Source organism: Branchiostoma belcheri, unplaced genomic scaffold (genome assembly GCF_001625305.1).
Source record: "Branchiostoma belcheri isolate BF01 breed outbred unplaced genomic scaffold, Haploidv18h27 scaffold73, whole genome shotgun sequence".
NCBI classification, from domain to species: Eukaryota; Metazoa; Chordata; class Leptocardii; order Amphioxiformes; family Branchiostomatidae; genus Branchiostoma; species Branchiostoma belcheri.
The window spans coordinates 354,916-371,923 of NW_017804387.1; the positions used below are offsets into that span (position 1 = coordinate 354,916).

At 42.9% G+C, this 17,008-nt stretch overlaps 3 protein-coding genes across 6 annotated transcripts in view; 1 reads left to right on the forward strand and 2 right to left on the reverse strand.

Annotated features, from left to right (window-relative positions):
* Window positions 1-3,675: 3,675 nt before the first annotated feature.
* LOC109485158 lies at window positions 3,676-11,370 on the reverse strand. 4 transcript variants are annotated; one of them, XM_019788597.1, is made up of 4 exons: window positions 11,132-11,370; window positions 7,731-7,898; window positions 6,382-6,488; window positions 3,676-5,831 (listed from the first exon to the last, which is right to left on the reverse strand). In XM_019788597.1, exons 2-4 carry the CDS (start codon window positions 7,866-7,868, stop codon window positions 4,250-4,252), a joined length of 1,827 nt encoding a protein of 608 aa, XP_019644156.1. In that variant the 5' UTR covers window positions 7,869-7,898; window positions 11,132-11,370; the 3' UTR covers window positions 3,676-4,249. The 4 variants fall into 4 exon arrangements, with proteins under 4 accessions (XP_019644156.1, XP_019644155.1, XP_019644157.1 ...); XM_019788596.1 differs by lacking the exon at window positions 11,132-11,370 and adding an exon at window positions 9,214-9,272; XM_019788598.1 differs by lacking the exon at window positions 11,132-11,370 and adding an exon at window positions 8,196-8,202.
* LOC109485168 overlaps window positions 7,522-17,008 on the forward strand; it is a 36,876-nt gene continuing 27,389 nt past the window's right edge. Inside the window, exon 1 of the mRNA XM_019788619.1 lies at window positions 7,522-7,570. The gene's annotated coding sequence lies outside the window, so the exon portion shown is untranslated. The remainder of the gene's footprint in view (window positions 7,571-17,008) is intronic.
* Window positions 13,059-16,344, reverse strand: LOC109485170 (CD2 antigen cytoplasmic tail-binding protein 2-like). The gene is made up of 2 exons (XM_019788621.1): window positions 16,214-16,344; window positions 13,059-15,175 (listed from the first exon to the last, which is right to left on the reverse strand). The coding sequence occupies exon 2, from the start codon at window positions 15,164-15,166 to the stop codon at window positions 14,060-14,062; it is 1,107 nt and encodes a 368-aa protein (XP_019644180.1). The 5' UTR covers window positions 15,167-15,175; window positions 16,214-16,344; the 3' UTR covers window positions 13,059-14,059.

The window sequence follows — 17,008 nt, forward strand, 5'->3', positions numbered from 1 at the left end:
CACGGACTGACCAGCGGCCAGGAGTACCGATGCACGGAGTCTTGTCAGAGCGAAGCACGCTGTAAGTATCACTATGTAACGTTATGTCCTGCATGTATCACTANGTTTGTCCCTGTGTGTGTGTGTCGTGTGTGTGTGTATGTGTGTGTGTGTGTGTGTGTGTGTGTGTGTGTGTGTGTGTGTGTGTGTGTGTGTGTGTGTGTGTGTGTCTCTCGCTCTCTCTCTCTTTCTGTGTGTGCGTGCGTGCATCCGCGTGTGTGTGTAAATCATAATCATGATAACTCGAGAAGGCTTGGGTGGATTGTCTTGATATTTGGTAGGTGGGTAGGTCTTGATGAGACCTCGTATTAGATTTTGTGTGTCATGGTCATCTCTTTCTTCACCCAGTCAATGAAACAAGAGAGGACCATGGTTTTGGACTTAACTCACCCCCCTCCCTCTTTTCATACGGCTGGCGCACTAACGTTACTAGTATTGCCCTAGATGTACCTGACATTCCTTTCTCTGTAATATTTCATCCCAAAACGAGACGTGGCGTGACACCAGACACGTTCTAGATCTGTTGACGGTGTCTGTCTATTGTCACCACTACAGAGTATGTATGTACATAGCTGTTGCCTTTGTTCCGCTCCTATAATGTGTCCAACAGCACATATTTTAGCGATTACCGACCGTGTTTTAATTTGCATCATGGCACGACAAAACATTCCACGGAGGCTTAGAACCTCCTAATATCAGCAACCAGACAATATAATTTTGTCAAGGGGTCCCACTACCTTAAAGGCATGCAATGTAATTTAATTCAGGGTGGAAAAATTTTCAAAGTGAATTTTCAGGATTTTCAAAGTGAAATTTCTGGTCATTCTTTTAATTCAGTAAATTGAAACAACCCCATCCCATTGCATACTAATATTTGCGAGGCAAAATAACGAATAGACGACTTGCCAAGGCCAAAAATGAAGAGACGACTCATGTAGCTTGTTTCTGGGCCATTTCAAACGCTTCAAGTATGAAGTGATAACAAAAATGTGCTAAGAAATGGCAGTAACTGTTCATATCAGATTTCCCCATCCAGAATATTTTTTCTGTTTTGCCACCCTATTTATCATATTAAATGCCTTTAATTCGTTAATTCGCTTTGAAGCTGCTTTTAGAGAAAGTCATTAAACTTATCCAAGTCATCTGTTTGAACATCACAGGACGCAGATGGCAGGAAGAACGGATGTTCCCCGGAATGCGGATAGTTTGCTACATGTTAAAACAACTCACTACATACGCGACGAAGATATAAGGAAAGCTGCATATGCATGAAACGAAAATATTAGACCGGCCTATATAATGCGTTTATAGTACTTTCTTGCCAAATAAAGAGTGACCGAAGCCACATTTTCTTAATTGTAGACTTAATATTTGTCCGAAAAACGAGAGCAGTTATTGGCATGGCTAAGCATAAATTATAACACCTCGCACTCTGCGACTGTTGGTGTCCATTGAATAGCGGGTATTGTTGTATTATAGTAACAAGGCAGGGGACTGACCCAGCAATTTTCTAATACCTCAATCATGTCATGTGGGCTAATTTGGACTCTATAGTTAACAAAGCAACATTCATGTAGGGGGGCGGTCCGGTATGTGAAATGGCCGGACTAATTGGGCATGGCGTCTGTTTGATGGACTCGTTCTCAGGGTAGTACTGATCAGGAGCGGGTCATCAAAGGGAACGAGAACGACTTCCATGGCGTTTTGTTCTGTGTGGAAATTGTGGGTTACAGAGAAAACAGTTACTCGAGCATCTGGATAGATTTTGGAAACGTGCTGTCAGACGTTTCAAGTAGCATCAACTGCTTTTGGCTAGTGACTAACTTTCATCGAAACTGTATGTCATTCTTTAATGTACTCCAACAAGATGATAACTCCAGGAGGAATGGTGTATTATATGGATATGTTCACAAATGGGGATCTGTCGAACAAACACATAAACATACACTAGCTACTTACTAATTGCATGATAGCTGATCGGGGGAGTGAAGTATCTGTTGGCCTATATTTATCTATGAAACTTTACTGCATTTGTTGAAGGATTGACCTAACAGGTGACTATCGCCTCTTCAAGATGTCAAACCTGAGACCAGACTGTAAGGTTTGAACCACTCACACCGGGAAGGTCCCCAGCCTTTTGGATAAACATGGTGGGATTTTTAACGTGCTTAAGGTGCCCCCCCCCCCACTCCCACCCCCCAATTTAAACATCGGGCCCCCGCTTCACATCCTATCCAAGAGGACGTCCCTAACTGAACCTAGGTACTAGTACTCATTTTCACCTGAGTCAAGTCAATAATAGTAAATTACATTTAGATACACACATGCTCAAACATATAAACCCCATATATATAATAGGCCATGTAAATCATATGTACATGTTGGACAGATAGAGCTTAGAGTGGAAAGAGCGATCGAGTATTTGACACTCCACACAGTAAATGAAGCACAAACACAAATACATTCAATATGTTAGTTTTAATCTTTCCTGGGAATGCGAATGGACGTACAAAATGTTTCCCTGAGTTCGGCACACCACACGATGCAACTAGACTAATCTCCAAGCAGATCATACGGTGACAATGCAGTATCCATTGGCCAGAGCAGTGTCTAGTGTTGTACTCTGGACTACCTTATCATCGTATGATCTGCTTGGAGATTACAACTAGATCTCAACACCCCCATGTATGTGAATCATGCACTTTTATAAAATGACGGATAAAGTACTCCATATCTATATACATATTGCACATCATTGTATGACAACAAATCAAGGTGTCCTTGTAGTTTAATCTCTAAGCAGACCTTTAGGTAACTGTATGAAGTTGGCAAGATGATATGAAATTGGCCAGGCAGTATCCCACCTAGGGGCAAGTGGTAACTCGGGTGGCCATATACAACTTGATCGTTCCCTGCCCCCGAACGAATATGCTCGAAGATTGTGTTTTCAGCGGTTAGGCCACGCCGTCTTAATTTTATGGATGACATCCTCTGAAGACCCCCAAACCTCACGTGCGCGCGGGCGAATAAAAAAAATTCCGGCAAAAATGAAAATGCTATAAAACCACAGGAATATAAAGCTGGTATTGTGAATTTGCGGCAGTACATAGCGACGTATGCTACAAGCCGGCACATGCAGGCTTTTTATGGAATTTATTAATCGGCACTGTACGTATGTACTGAGTTCTTGAGTCGTGGAGCTTCGGCAGTCTGGGTGCCCGGCTTCATATTGTCGCTAACTTCCATGGACTACCAAGGCCCAGAGTCAGGCCAGAGCTAGCCTCCTGTGCAGGCCGCGGGTCCTGCACAGGAGGCTAGGCCAGAGCCTCGGTGGATGTGATCTTTTTTTTTTTCTTGAGAACAGACGAAAATCAATGCGCGCGCGGATGTCATCCATAAAATTAAGTCAGTGTGGCCTTAGGACGTCATGACAGTAGGATGGTATGGTATCAGCTTGAAGATTATACCAAAAAGCGGTGCTCTTGGAAACGGTTTGTATATAACATATCTATATGTTTATGCTTCAGAATCTTTAAAGGCATAAAATGCAATTTCAGGGCGACTAAACTAGATTTTCAAAGTCAATTTTCTGGTCATTCGTTTAATGTAGTAAGTTGAATCAATCCTATCCCATAGCATACTGATATCTGTGAGGTTAAAAATATGGTGTCGCTGACGGAAAACGGTTGCTTGTTTTGTATCGTAGTTTAGGCTATTTATCTATCTATACCTTGAAATCTTTCAAGACTGCTCTGAAGAACTTAATTACCTAATCAGTATGTAAATTGACCTCTGACCTCCAAATTGAAAGCCGACCTGGACTGTTTAAATCGACACGAGTTATGGATAACGATTCTGATTTGTTATATCGGTCTTTGTTTGTATCTTTGACTTTATTGTATCGTTGTACTGGGAAAATCAATTTGTCAAAATTGAACTAGGTCACCCAGGTGTCTGAAGATTAGATAAATTAAAAAAAATATTTATGGGTGGTTTCATGATAAAGAGATGCCTCAAGTAGCTTGAAATGATTAAGAAAATGTGCTAAGGAATGGCAGTAAATGTCAATACTAGACAGATTTCCCCATCCAGAATGTTTTGTTTTGTTTTGCCTCCCTGAAATTGCATTGGATACCTTTAAGACACCTGGAAAGGCATAGGTGGCGTTAGGAAAGTTTGTTGTCCTGTCCTCGTGACCAGTGTGTGGTTCCTATGTTTCTAAATCATTAGCTTCTGTAGAGAGGGAAACGTACCGCCCTTTTGTTAGTTCCGGTAACGGCGGCCTCTTCACGTTTAAAGAATTCGAAATGCTGTTCGTCCGACTAACGGGAGTGTTGTAACTCAGCAGTTTAGACTGACTAGTTTGGGAGGGGGTAATGTCTGTTTTCTGGACTGTTCTTGCCGGTTGTGTAGCCATGAAAGATTTGGTCACGAGTCCGCCATGAAGGGCGCTGTCTTTAACTTCTTGTACCTTTGACGCCCTGCCGATCACTTGTTCGTTCCTGATTCCCATCCCAAGGCGCTGTAGTTCCTTGTCCACCTCGTCTTCTTGTTTCTTTCTGTCCAGTTCCCGCCGAATGCCCATCAAGGAGAGACTGTGCTGCAGCGCCCTCTCGCGGACCCAGGGAGGAGGTGACTTCGGTGCGTTCTTCCTTTTCTTTCTCGGATAAAAATCATACATATTGATCTCGCCAAAGATAAGTTTCATCCCTGGAATTCCCTTCTCCTTTTTCTCACGCGGTTTCCGTTGAAGACATTTTTCACATCGGCACGCAGGTCTGTGGTTGATGTAAGAAAACGTGTAAGCACGCGTAGTTTTCGTTGCTAGCTCCCACGGCTCCCTTGGCAATTTTCTCATGCGCGCGTTCGACAGGGCCTTGATGTAGGCCTGACGGTGCAGTTCCATCTTAGAATGCCTGGTGGCGTACTTAGCATACTCTCTTTCCTCTTCTCTTCGCCTTCTTTCCTCTCTCTCCCATTCGTCTTCGGCGTCCGCTGCGTTGCTGCCCGTGAAACCGGAGCCCGGTGGTCCCTGACCGTTTCCGAGTTTCGCCCTAGCCGCTTGACGCTGTCTCTGTAACTCCTTCAGTTTGTATTGCTGCATGGCGGAGTCGGTCATCCCGTGCCGATTGTAGAGAAGCATGTTCTTCTGAAGTTCGTCCAGTTCTGCACGCTCCCTTTCTGCTTCCCTCTCAGCCAAGTCTGCCGTCTCGTCTATGCCGCCTAGCCCCCGTGCTCTACCACGAGAACCGGCCCCCCTGCTCCCCAGCCCCCTCCCCCTCCGGCTGTCAGAGTCCCTCTGTGCCCCCTGCCCCCAGCCTCTCCTCTCCCCGGGAGTAGCCACCGGGGTGTTGTCAAACGAGTCCAGCCCTCCGTGCTTCCTCTTCCACTCCTCGAACTCCTCGTCCGTCAGTTTGACGTTCAGGTTTTTCCCTGCGCCGATGTCGCCGTGTTGATACCGCACTAGAGGAGTGTCGTACTCGGTGGGATCTTCCTCGTCTTGTCCGCTGGGGATATAGATAGTTCTTTCACTAATGGTAGGAGCGCGCCCCGTAGACATGCTACTACTACTGAGACTCAGTTGACTCTTCACTATCGAGGCTCTGCGGTTGGCGACGAGCTGAACCTCCTTTTCCATGGAGCCGAGCGAGCGAGAGACGAGCTGGTTCTGTAGAGTGGCCACCTCCATCTTCCCCTGCCGGATAGACTGGACCACGCTCTCGTCGTAAGAGTGGCGCAGCTGCGCAAGGTTTAGCTTGTCGAGATACTTCTTGTAATTCTTCTGTGTGTATCTGTAAGAATATTAGAAGAAACATTATTCAGCTTCCTGTTGTCTTAGTATTTTGGTTTATGCCATGATGATTTGATTACTAGTATACGCATGGATTTTCGTTCGTTTAAAAAGACGTTTTCGACTAAACTGTAAATCGTGCAAAGCAGCTGCAAAATATAAGCAAAGACATGCCGTAAATTGCAAAAAGAAATGGAAAATGATGCTAATGTCGTAGAATTACAAAATCAACATCAAAGGCAAATAAGAAAATGTGAAGATATGAAAATGAAGAATCTACCATTCGCCATACCATACCATGTGTGTTTAGTCCTTTGTTCAACCTTCATAATCACATAGATTTCATCATGAAGGCAAGTTTTTTTGCCAGACGTTTTTTTATTCGCACACTCGCATCAGTTTTGGGGGTAACGTTCCCAGAGGATGTCATCCCTATAATCAAATCAACATAGCCTTACAAAGGTTAATAGCTATCATAGTGTAAATGTGCTCAGATTTGAGCATCACATACGTATGTTATACAACGTAATTACACCGTTAACGTTTCTCACCTATTTCGTACTGACGTTTCAGCTATGTCCCCAACATCCGGGTACTGGTCTTCGATAGCCAATGCCAGTCCCGTGGGCGCCTTCGTCGGTCTTGTTTCACTTTCATACTGGAAATCAAAGAAAATTGGAACTTTTCACTGGAGTGCTGCTTTTCGCCGCTATAGGTGGCGCTTTTGCGGCGAGAACACAATCCCAAACGTGATCGAGTTTGTAGCGCCCCTCGTCCCGGTTCATCACTGGGGTCGACTTACATATCCGGACCGCTTCCTTGATCCACCCGACCGGATACGTCGGTACACGTTTGGGATTGTGTTCTAGCCACAAAACGCCACATACGTTGATGAAAAGTTCAACTGTAACACGAACACTATGCATGAAAGGTTGAACTGGCTATCAGTGAAAGGAAGACTATGCAAAAACACACCAATGATGTTCAATAAAATTTTGGTAGCTGAAAAACCAGAAGTGTTCTACGACAGGTTACAACGAATAGACAATTCTCATGGCCATGCCCATAGCACCCAACTTGCGACAGGAGGTGGCTTAAGACTGCCTAAACCGAAGACAACCGCAATGAAAAGAACATTCGTTTACAGATGTATAAAATCTCACAACAACCTCACACCACACGCCAGGTCTACCACACCAACACTGTTCAAGAACATCATAAATGACATGATAACTCACAAGATAGATACAAACCAACCCTTAAAGCACTGGTGGTAAGGTACTGACACAAGCAAGAAGCTGAACATTGTATCATAGTATGCGACCTCTGACCTCCCAAAAGCGATCTGGTAATGTCGTGTTGCTTTGTAGTTGTTATTGTTTATTGCTTTGTAGTTTTAGGCTAGTTGTAGTCTAATGGATGCAGGTGTTATGTTATGTTATGTTATGTTATGTTATGTTATGTTATGTTATGTTATGTTATGTTATGTTATGTTATGTTATGTTATGTTATGTTATGTTATGTTATGTTATGTTATGTTATGTTATGTTATGTTATGTTATGTTATGTTATGTGCCTTAATTTGTAATTACATTTGTGTATTCTGTGTTTTATGAATCCAGGAAGAAATAGATTAGATTTGATATCTAATCTAATGGATATCTAATAAAGCATCATAAAAAAATCAAACGTCAGTGCTCCAGTCAGAAGCTCTGAGGAAGGTGTCTGGAACGTCAGCAGGTGAGACAATCCCTGGGTGTGCAGTAGAAAATCCCTATATCCTAAGTAAAGCTGACGGTAAGGCTAAAGTTGAGTAAGCGAATAATGAACGACACCTCACTGTACCTTACACCGGCGGTCTCCCCATAAACGACAAAAAAAAAGGATCAGAAAAACTCACAATTCTTTTAACAGCACGCCGTTTACTGCATCGCTTTCTTACCAGTGGCGGTGCATGTTCGTGACGTGCAGTTGCCAAGAGAGCCGATACGCGGCGCTGCTGATGCCGGATCTGTTGGAGGTCGAGTGGCTGCTGCATGGCGGTTTTCTCTCCCCCAAGTTCCAACTCCTGGGATCGGGCACGAATTAAAAAAAAAAGACTTGAAAGCTGTTATTAGACATATCAAAACAGATGTATTCCCTTTATTGGTAAAGATAAGGACATATTAAAGCAATCTTGGGCCAAAAAAACATCTATACGTGAAGAAAAGGTCTTGAAAAGGGTTCATAACTTGGTTGCTATAGCTAGTAAAGATGTAACATATGCATGTGTAGTTCTTACAATAGTGTGTATTACTAGGATAGATCATTTTGCTTGGTTAGAAAATAGAAAGTGGAGTATGGAGATACTTTCGCGTGGCTTTACATTACAACAACAGCCCGGCTGTGGGTTAGATTTTGTTATTTTGCTTGACTCTGTTTGCTTTGCTTTTTTCTTTCTTGTTTTGTTTGGGAAGGATACTTTTAAACAGTGCTAATGAAAAACACTTAAACCTGAATAGGTGTAGTCATGGCGCACAGATTCGGTCATGGTGATAGTCACCAGTTGACGTGGACTTTCGCCGTCTCTGAGCAGATATCGCGCGAGAGCCCTGGTGGCGCCCCGCCGGCGCTTTTCGTGACAGTCGGTTGAAGAACAGAGCTGTCAGAAACATTACAGCTCTTCTCTACCCATATTTGTCCTAAGGTTTAAGGTTTTAAAGCTCCTTAATTAAAAGAACCAGTGTTTCGTGCAATCCCTCTTAAGAGGTACTCCAGACCATGAGTGACAACACGACATGCACTCGCGGTCCCCGTGCTTTCGTCGCTACAGACTTTGCACCCAGAGATTATCGTATAAAGCGCGCCCTGTTTGGACAGGTTGTTTGTTTAGTTAACACTGTAGTTGCCTTTTGAATTACTACCCTTTATCAGCGTGTTTGTACTTGAAATTTGCCGATTTGTCGGAACGCATAACATTTAAAAGATTGGCCAGAACAGCATGACGCAAAGCCCTGACAAACGCGACGGCAACTGTGACAGCTATTGTCGTTAAATTAGCAACACTGTTTGAACGTTTGGGCGAATTGGGTTGAACGTATTGATAGTAGTGTACGTTGATTGTCTCCGCCATCTTGAATTTGCATATTTTGCAAAGGTTGGCCTCTATCGTTTGCAAAGTTCAAAATTACCAGCATCTTTTTGCTGGATTTCTGTCAGTGAGTGTTGATTCCGCTGACCATGATACTTGTCCCGGCGTGCCTTCGCCCCCTTTCACACCACATCAGAAGTTCATCACAATATTCTGAATACACCGCATACCACCGCAGACGACAAACCTGATACATGACCAATGTAGCTTGAAAAGAATCTCACAAACGCCCTAACTGCTATGCAAACCTTACATCGTCGCTTTCCAATGACTCGTCTTCTTCATCCGACATGTTGTCTCTTTCGCACAACCTTTTTTTCTGTCCAACAATCAGACACTTCATTGCGTATTTAGAGGTAGATGTAGGCTCGGACACAGATTTTCACCGGTTTGTTTGCGGAAGACATTTAAACAAAAGGGTCGAACCGGTGAAGCGACCACGAGTAACCAGGCAAGACTATCCTCTTCAGAAGATCCCCCCACATTGTGTATTTGTTGTGACACGGAATCAACTCGTAAACAAGCCTTTCACGGGGTTTACCGCGCCGTGTACCACTAGGCCGCTCTTTTCAAGCGGACATGTATCGAGGGTGCCTGGTCAAGTTTCCAACAACAATGGCGCGGTACAATACTTAACAGGTTGACTGGTTCTGTATGCGCGTCTATGCGGTAAAGACAGGCGAAGGGGATATTTTTACTCATATGTTGTGGGGTAGCTAACACGTGCTTTGTATAGTCATCAACAGTACTGACCTCTTATCTATGCTAGATTGCCGGGAAGAACCTGTCTGAGACTGCAATTCTGTCCGCTTTCTATCGAACCCAGGGACAACTCTAAAGTCCAAGCTAAAACTATCTTGCACCACCTGTTTTTGATAAAGATCTGGCTATTTTTTCACACTCACTTATTGAGCCGTCTGATCGCTATCAATTTTTTCTAAAGTGAAGATTTTCATTTTTATCTAATCGAACATATCTGAGAGAAGAGCCCTTGTGAACCCCGATATATGACCACAAAGTGTCCAGAGTCAATACCCACATACGTACGCACTATGACACATAGTTCCTGCACTGTGTACAGTAGGATTTTCCTTTTGGATATCCATAATGCACACATCGTAATCTTTTGATCTGGTGCGTTCCACACACCTGTCCAGACGTGCGGCAGGGATTTACCTGTCTCCCAGCAGGTGGCAGCGAAACACCTGGTTTCCAGGTAATTGAAGCCGAGTAAAGAATCTCGGTGGAAAATATGCCCAGGGGCAGAATGCCCGAATATCATTTCTCCTGACTGTTTTGCGAAATAAATGGCAACTTAAATCCTAAAGTCGTGAATATAATGCAATCTTTTAAACCAGCCTTACAGATACTGCCTCATGCGTCACGAGACGCGGGAGCCCCTAAGTCTAAGTCTAAGTTACAGATACAGAAAATGTTATCTGGTTACTAAGTGAGGTCCCCCTGACTTAGAAAAGAACGGATGAACTCGGAACTGAGAGATCATAAGCCAGTCTAATACCCTTATCCAAAAATTGTCCCAACTCTAGTCCTTGAAAACATTAGGATAGGTAGACTCGTGCATCGTTTCCCGCATCACTGCTCAACTATGCACAACACAAAACAGTCGCCCTTTCCACAAATCATCAGAGAACAAACATGCACGACAAATTGAGAAGATTAAATGTAGATATTTGTTGATGTAATTCGCTCCATAATTGATCTGGACATCTTTTCGTTTGTTTGTGGCAACTTGTCGGGCGTGACATGTATTTACGTCAGCCTAAATTCCCGCGGGGTCACCCAACGTGGCGGGTTTTACAACAATTAGTAGACAAGTATTCAAACACTGCAAAATGGCGCCAGTCTCTTAAAATGACAGAAAGTACGTTTTTCCAGCTTTATGGATAGATGATAAACCATAAGGATACAACAAGGGTTTATAACCATTCTGAATTAAATCTTAAATACCATACAGTTAATGATAGAATTTGATTAAAAGTTAGCTACCGGTCTTGAACTGAAGCATATCGATTTATTTCTATATTCTGGTGTTCAAGAGTCTTATGAAATGTTGGAGCTCTATAACCGAGTATGAAAATCTCTGCAACACTTCATGCATCACTGGTGCGCTGCCAACCCTTCACCCAGTACTCCTGCATGTACACACCTACCTGCTCAATGTGACACCTGTCCGTCACCTACAAGTCTCCACATGGTCCCGTCCGAATGGCGAGCTGTTCTCTGCACCTGACACGAGACGAGGGAGAAAAGGTACTATGGTTGCCAGCAGGTGCTGTGGGAATTCATGAGCACTGACGCTTGCAGAGAGAGGATGGGTATAACTGTGTCCCGTAATGAATGCCGCCACCACTCAGGACCGGTGTTCAGTTTCGTCCCTACAGTTACTGCTCAGAACGCCTGTGGGGTATCCAAGGGTGGAACCATTCTTCGCCTATTCAAGGGGGGCGTCCGCCAGATATCATCAACAAAACATCACATTGAGGCCAAGTAAAACCAAACTCGGAGCACACAATGCTATAGCACACAGCTCAAACGTAAATAAAAGTATACTCAACGTGGAAAGGAAGTATAGAAAGTTGCACCATAATCTGTGTGAGTTAAAATCGTGCGGCTCGAATGAAATGGAATATTCCATTGAAAGCAAAGGTGGGGGCTCGATCTCCCCGGGGGTCATTGTACACAAAAAGCAACACTCGTGGTCGACAATGCCACTCTGACTGACAGGTATAAGTTTCACACACAACACAAAAACATAGTAAGCAGCAGATTGGGTGTCACAGGCAGGGGAACATGCCACACAGGTCACGCGAACAATGTTGTTACCACCGAATTTACTTCTTTTGGCTTGACTTGAACTAGTCTGTAGGAAACTTTAGTTCACCAAAGATGTTAACAAAAACATTTTTCTTATTTCAAGAGCTTACATTGGACGTAACAAGTTTGTATCCGTTAATGTAAGCTCTGGTCGAAGGTTGCTTTGCGTCCATAGATACCTGTCTAGCTGTAGAGTAGTTCAAGTTTGTCGTAGCACAAGCGCGCCACCTATACGATTTGTAACAAACTGCATTAAATGCTATGTGCATTTCTTACATTTTTTTTGTGTGAAAAATGTAATAGAGAAAAATAACACCACCGCAGATGTCAAGATAGTATGCATTGGTGTCTCACAATAGCATATATAGCACATACGGTTTTGCAATGTCTTGCAACGATAACTCCCAACAGTGACTTCCTTACATTTGTGCCACTTTCTACTACTCCAGCCAACTCTTGCAATTGCAATTGTCCAGCTAGAGATAACCACCAGTTCAATACACGAAGAAGTCGATGGCTTATTCTAAACCATTTCGAAGCATAGCGGCCAATAGACAATAACAATTAAAACAATATATTTTGAACTTTAAATGAAACAAAGTTTGATAGTTACATTGACTTTAACAGCTAGGAAGAAGAGGACTTTCTTCAACCATTCGAGCCAAAGTATGTCTTTTATTGTGAATTTTGCAGTTGATTTAGAACCTAAAAATTTTTTTTTAACCTAAAAAAAAATATTTTTTTTTGCAAATCAGAAAAAATGGACCGGGCGAATCTGAGAATAAACAACAAATCAAATTGGTGTGGCCTTAGTACTAGGAAAATCACCATGAAAACAAAGCTGAAAACAAAGCCCCAAAAAAATAACCTGATATTTTTTTAGAGTAAATACAGCTATATTCAAGTTTTCCTCCTATTATATAGTCCTAACCCTCTTTCTGATATCTGCTTGCTTGCTTTTGTTTGAACGTAAATTGTCAGAGAAGCAAGGAAATAAATTAAGGTGGGTTAAGAATTAAATATTAAATATCTCTGACTTAACCTGCATTCCATACACCTGGAAACAAACTCCATCTACATGGTTCTACAAATATGGGAGTGCTAAAACAGGGGAAACAAATGAAACTGAGATTGCTGGATTTCTACAAAATATCTACATGTAGTTCTATTCTTTCACCAGCAACTCAAAAAATGATCACAGACCATTGAAAAATAAACTAAACTTAAAAGTCACAAGAAATGGATGACTTCATCCTAGCCTTAGTGAGAAAGGGCTTGCTCATTATCATTTTTATTACGTTTGTAAGTTCTCTACAGGTATGTCATATCTTGTCCACAAATCAAGATGATATGGACGTACCTACAACACACATATTATTATCATACATTTCTTACATGAGACACATTATCAAATAAATCAGCTCTTCCATCATAACCTAATGCTCAATTTCATAATTCTGAATAAGTCATTTCAACATCCTACATAACATCATGTAACATGTTTGATGGGGTTTCATTCATACTCGAATATTGAGCCATACTACCTATATGGAAACTTCACCACCACAAACCAATATAAGAACAGAAAGACTTCCAACATCAACATCAACTACATGTACATGTATTTGTGATCTAAATCATCATCAACCATTCATATTATCACATATGTAAATAAGGAGATTTGTGTGCAAACAACTATTTCATCAATTCTATGGAATCTACATCATTGAAGAGAGAAAAAACACAACAATAATACTGAAATTTCATGACTATTAAAGAGGACTGTCCTACGTGTTAGGAACCGATTAAAGTTTGGCCATCACACACATATGTATACAATTTTAGGGCTCAAATACCTTTTTCTGCATACATGTACATACACCAGTGCAGGAAATATTGTAAATTATCTGCAACAGATAAATTTTTACCTGCACCACTCAGAATTTAGGAAGTATGGATCATGCCATAAACTGTTCAGAAACCATTATAGTATGGTAATACCAACTTAATAGGTGGTAAAAGTCATCGGTGCAAGCATGTCTAACCCTCAGAAGACGAGGAACAACAGACGCTAAAGCGAATATTGAGTGAGTGAGTGATTGAGGTGGTAACAGTCAATGCAGCAAAAAAAGTCCTCATCCACCTACATTTGTAATTGTAAACACAGTTTTTTGAGCCCTGAATTTTAGTAATCATTCAACTTGTAACCTCTATGTATACAGTTCATAGTCCTATTCTATTTATACAGTTCATGGTTCTATTCTCTATGTGTAGAGTTCAAAGTCTATTCTCTTGGAGTTGTAGAACTCTGTTTGTCCACTCTTCCTGACAAACACACCGTCAGGGAAGTAGCCCTCCTCTGTCCACTGGAGCATCTGTGAGCTGGGGTGTGGCCCGTACACCTCCGCATCCGGCTGGTTCTCCCACTTGAACTCCCACGACACTTCATCTGACACTGGATCTTCTCCTTTCTCCTTACTCTCCGAGTTGTTTGTTGTGTCTCCATTCTTAGCCTGAGCGCTGCCTCCCTTCTCCTTGTCAAGACTGTCCCCGAACATGTCTAGAATGTCCTCCTCGCTTTTGGACGAGCCTGAAGCCATGCCTGGCACTGTTGGTCCCTTCAGCTGGTAGTTAATTCTCTCGTAAGTGAACTGGTAAAACTCGTAGTTGCCACGCTGGACAAAGTAGTCAGCGCACTCCGTCAACCTCAACATGTCAGTTTTGGCCTTGTCCTCCTCGGTGGGTTCTTTCTTTTCTTCCTCCTTCTTTTCTCCTTCCTTCACATCATCCACCTTTGCCTTTTTAGTCTGCCACTTCCGGTTGGACGACACTTTCTTCCCCCCTCCCAGCCTGCGCAAGGCCTTGGCGACCGTCTCACCAGGTTTCATGTACTGCAGTGATTCCCTCAGCACCTCCAACTCACTCCTCTCTTCTGCCTCATCCTGCATGTCCTGTCCTCCTCTGGCCTCTCTCTCTTTCTGTAGCTCTTCTGTCTTCTTGATTTTGACCCAGTCGATGTTGTCCAGCCAGTTGTCGCGGATCTCTTCCTCCTTGTCGGCGACGAAGTGCCCGTGTTTGTCGAAGTGTCCTTCTTCCATCTCCTCCTTGAGGTTGAACGGGGTGACGCGGATGTCGCCGTCAAACATGATGGTGTCGTCCTCCTGCCCTTCGATGTCCTCGTCGCTCAGACGTCCCTTGTCATCGTCGTCTTCCTTGTCCTCCTCGTCGCTGTCCAGCGAGTGTTTCTCCTTGAAGCGGGACGGTCGGCTGGGTTTGTCCCCGCCACCACCCTCCCCCCCCAGGGCCTCCAACTGGTCATCCAGATCATCATCATCACTACGGTCCGCAAACTGCACTTTACGTTTACTCATACTTGCAACCTGGAAGGAAGCAAAGCAGAAATTAGTAAGTACATCATTAAACATCTTTTTTTGGCAAATAATGGTGAGACTTCTAGATAATAAATTGCTATACAATAACATTAATGTATCAAGGCACAAAATGCCAACTGAACTGCATATGCAGTTTAGTGAGCTGTGCAGGTCTTCTGCTGTTTACCTGTACCGGTCCATGTACAAATGTAGGTAACTTGTTAGATATGATTTATCATGTAGCATAAAAGAAATAATGGCAATGGTTTTTCATGTGATCAATGCTTCCTAATTTCTAAGTGGCACAGTTGAAATGTGCAGGTAATTTTCAATGTTACATGCACCATTGCAGGTATGCAGAAAAAAAGGATTTCAAGCCCTGTAGATGGATGTCTGTATATAGAACATAGAAGAGCTTCTTGTTTCCTAAACATTCAACATTCTACACTAGTACTTGCTGCTTGAGTATGATGTTTCTCTCTGGTCATTACCTAAGTCCTTGAAGTTTTTATGAAACCTGAGCCCAACATTTTCAGATTATAGTGTAGATTCTATGTAGGAAACACAGAATACACTCATTTGAAACAATCAATTTAAAGACAATGTCATGAACAATATATCATAAGTTCAGACGAAATCTGAGCACAGTACAGTACAGTAGAAGTGATCTATAAGTTTGAGCAGAAATTGCTGTACGTAACGTTAGCTACCTTACCAAATTCATACAACATGTGAAGTTACAGCTATGTATGCCCCATTCACATAAAATATGTCGACCTGCCTGCCCCACTTTCAGGTCCAAACCTTAATTTCATCCCTTTAGGCACATCGGGAATGATGTTGCAGCTAAATTAGTTAATCCAGAGGGTACGCATGTCGTTTTTTTTCCGTTCCACAGTCCTACATTAAAAGCGCGAAGCCTGCAAACAAGACTGCATGTGTTTATCTTGCATGCGTTGTTGCACGTCGCGTTTCATGTTTAACTTTAACCTACATCAAATTACCCTAATCTCATACTCCTGTCAATGTTTATCACTTCCGACTCACCACACAGATACCTCAGGGTACTCGAGGACTCTTCAACCGCGACGTGTATCTTCAGAACACAGCAAAATCTCCTATTTTGTCACTTCAGTCTTGCAGCCTTGGAGAGCAGAAAAAACGTTTCAAAAACGAGGTGAATGAGGTCAAAGGTTAAACTGGAAACAACGAAATGAATGAATACACTATTTTCTAGGTCTTCCTAATTTATGACATGTGCTTGGAATTAACCGTTTGTATTACATAAATAGTGTTGCAAAAAGGACCATGTTAGTTAGCATCCGACCGCACAATAATACGATTATATTCAACAACTCAGGGGAATAGAAGCGTTTGCATGCGCTCAACCAAGGTCTTTTGAAAGCGCCCTCTTACGGTCTAATGGTGAAATGTACAAATTTATTTTTAGCCGTGCAATTCTTCTTTGTAATTCCACCCCCATGAAACTCCTTCCTCTTCGCCCCCGCCGTTCTGCTTCGCCCCCGCCCCGTTCTGCTTCGCCCCCGCAAAAAGTCTGCTTCGCCCCCGTCGTTCCTCTACGCCCCCGGCGCAATTCTGCTTTGCCCCCGTCCTTCTGCTTAGCCCCCAATGGCGGCACAGCTCACAGTCGACACGAAAATCGTCTGCAAAATAACAATAAAGGCTGTGCCGCCAAATTTAAAGTAGCCCATGCTCCGGCAAACATTCTGGACCACCTTTCTGCCAAGTGGCGTTGCACAAATCCTTCCCATTCAAAAGTTTACCCCTACCTCACGGCCCGTCAGTGGTTCTTACGTTTATAAGTACTGGCGGGAAATTTCA

Bases quoted from the DNA above. Each gene is read 5' to 3' on its own strand.
- LOC109485158 (XM_019788596.1), bottom strand. From the start codon at position 9,252: ATGTCGGATGAAGAAGACGAGTCATTGGAAAGCGACGAT. The intron at 6,489-7,730 runs GTGAGTTTTTCT...TTTGATTTCCAG, and splicing joins GGCGTGCTGTTAAAAGAATT to TATGAAAGTGAAACAAGACC. The intron at 5,832-6,381 runs GTGAGAAACGTT...ATATTCTTACAG, and splicing joins GAAACGTCAGTACGAAATAG to ATACACACAGAAGAATTACA.
- LOC109485170 (XM_019788621.1), bottom strand. From the start codon at position 15,166: ATGAGTAAACGTAAAGTGCAGTTTGCGGACCGTAGTGATGATGATGAT.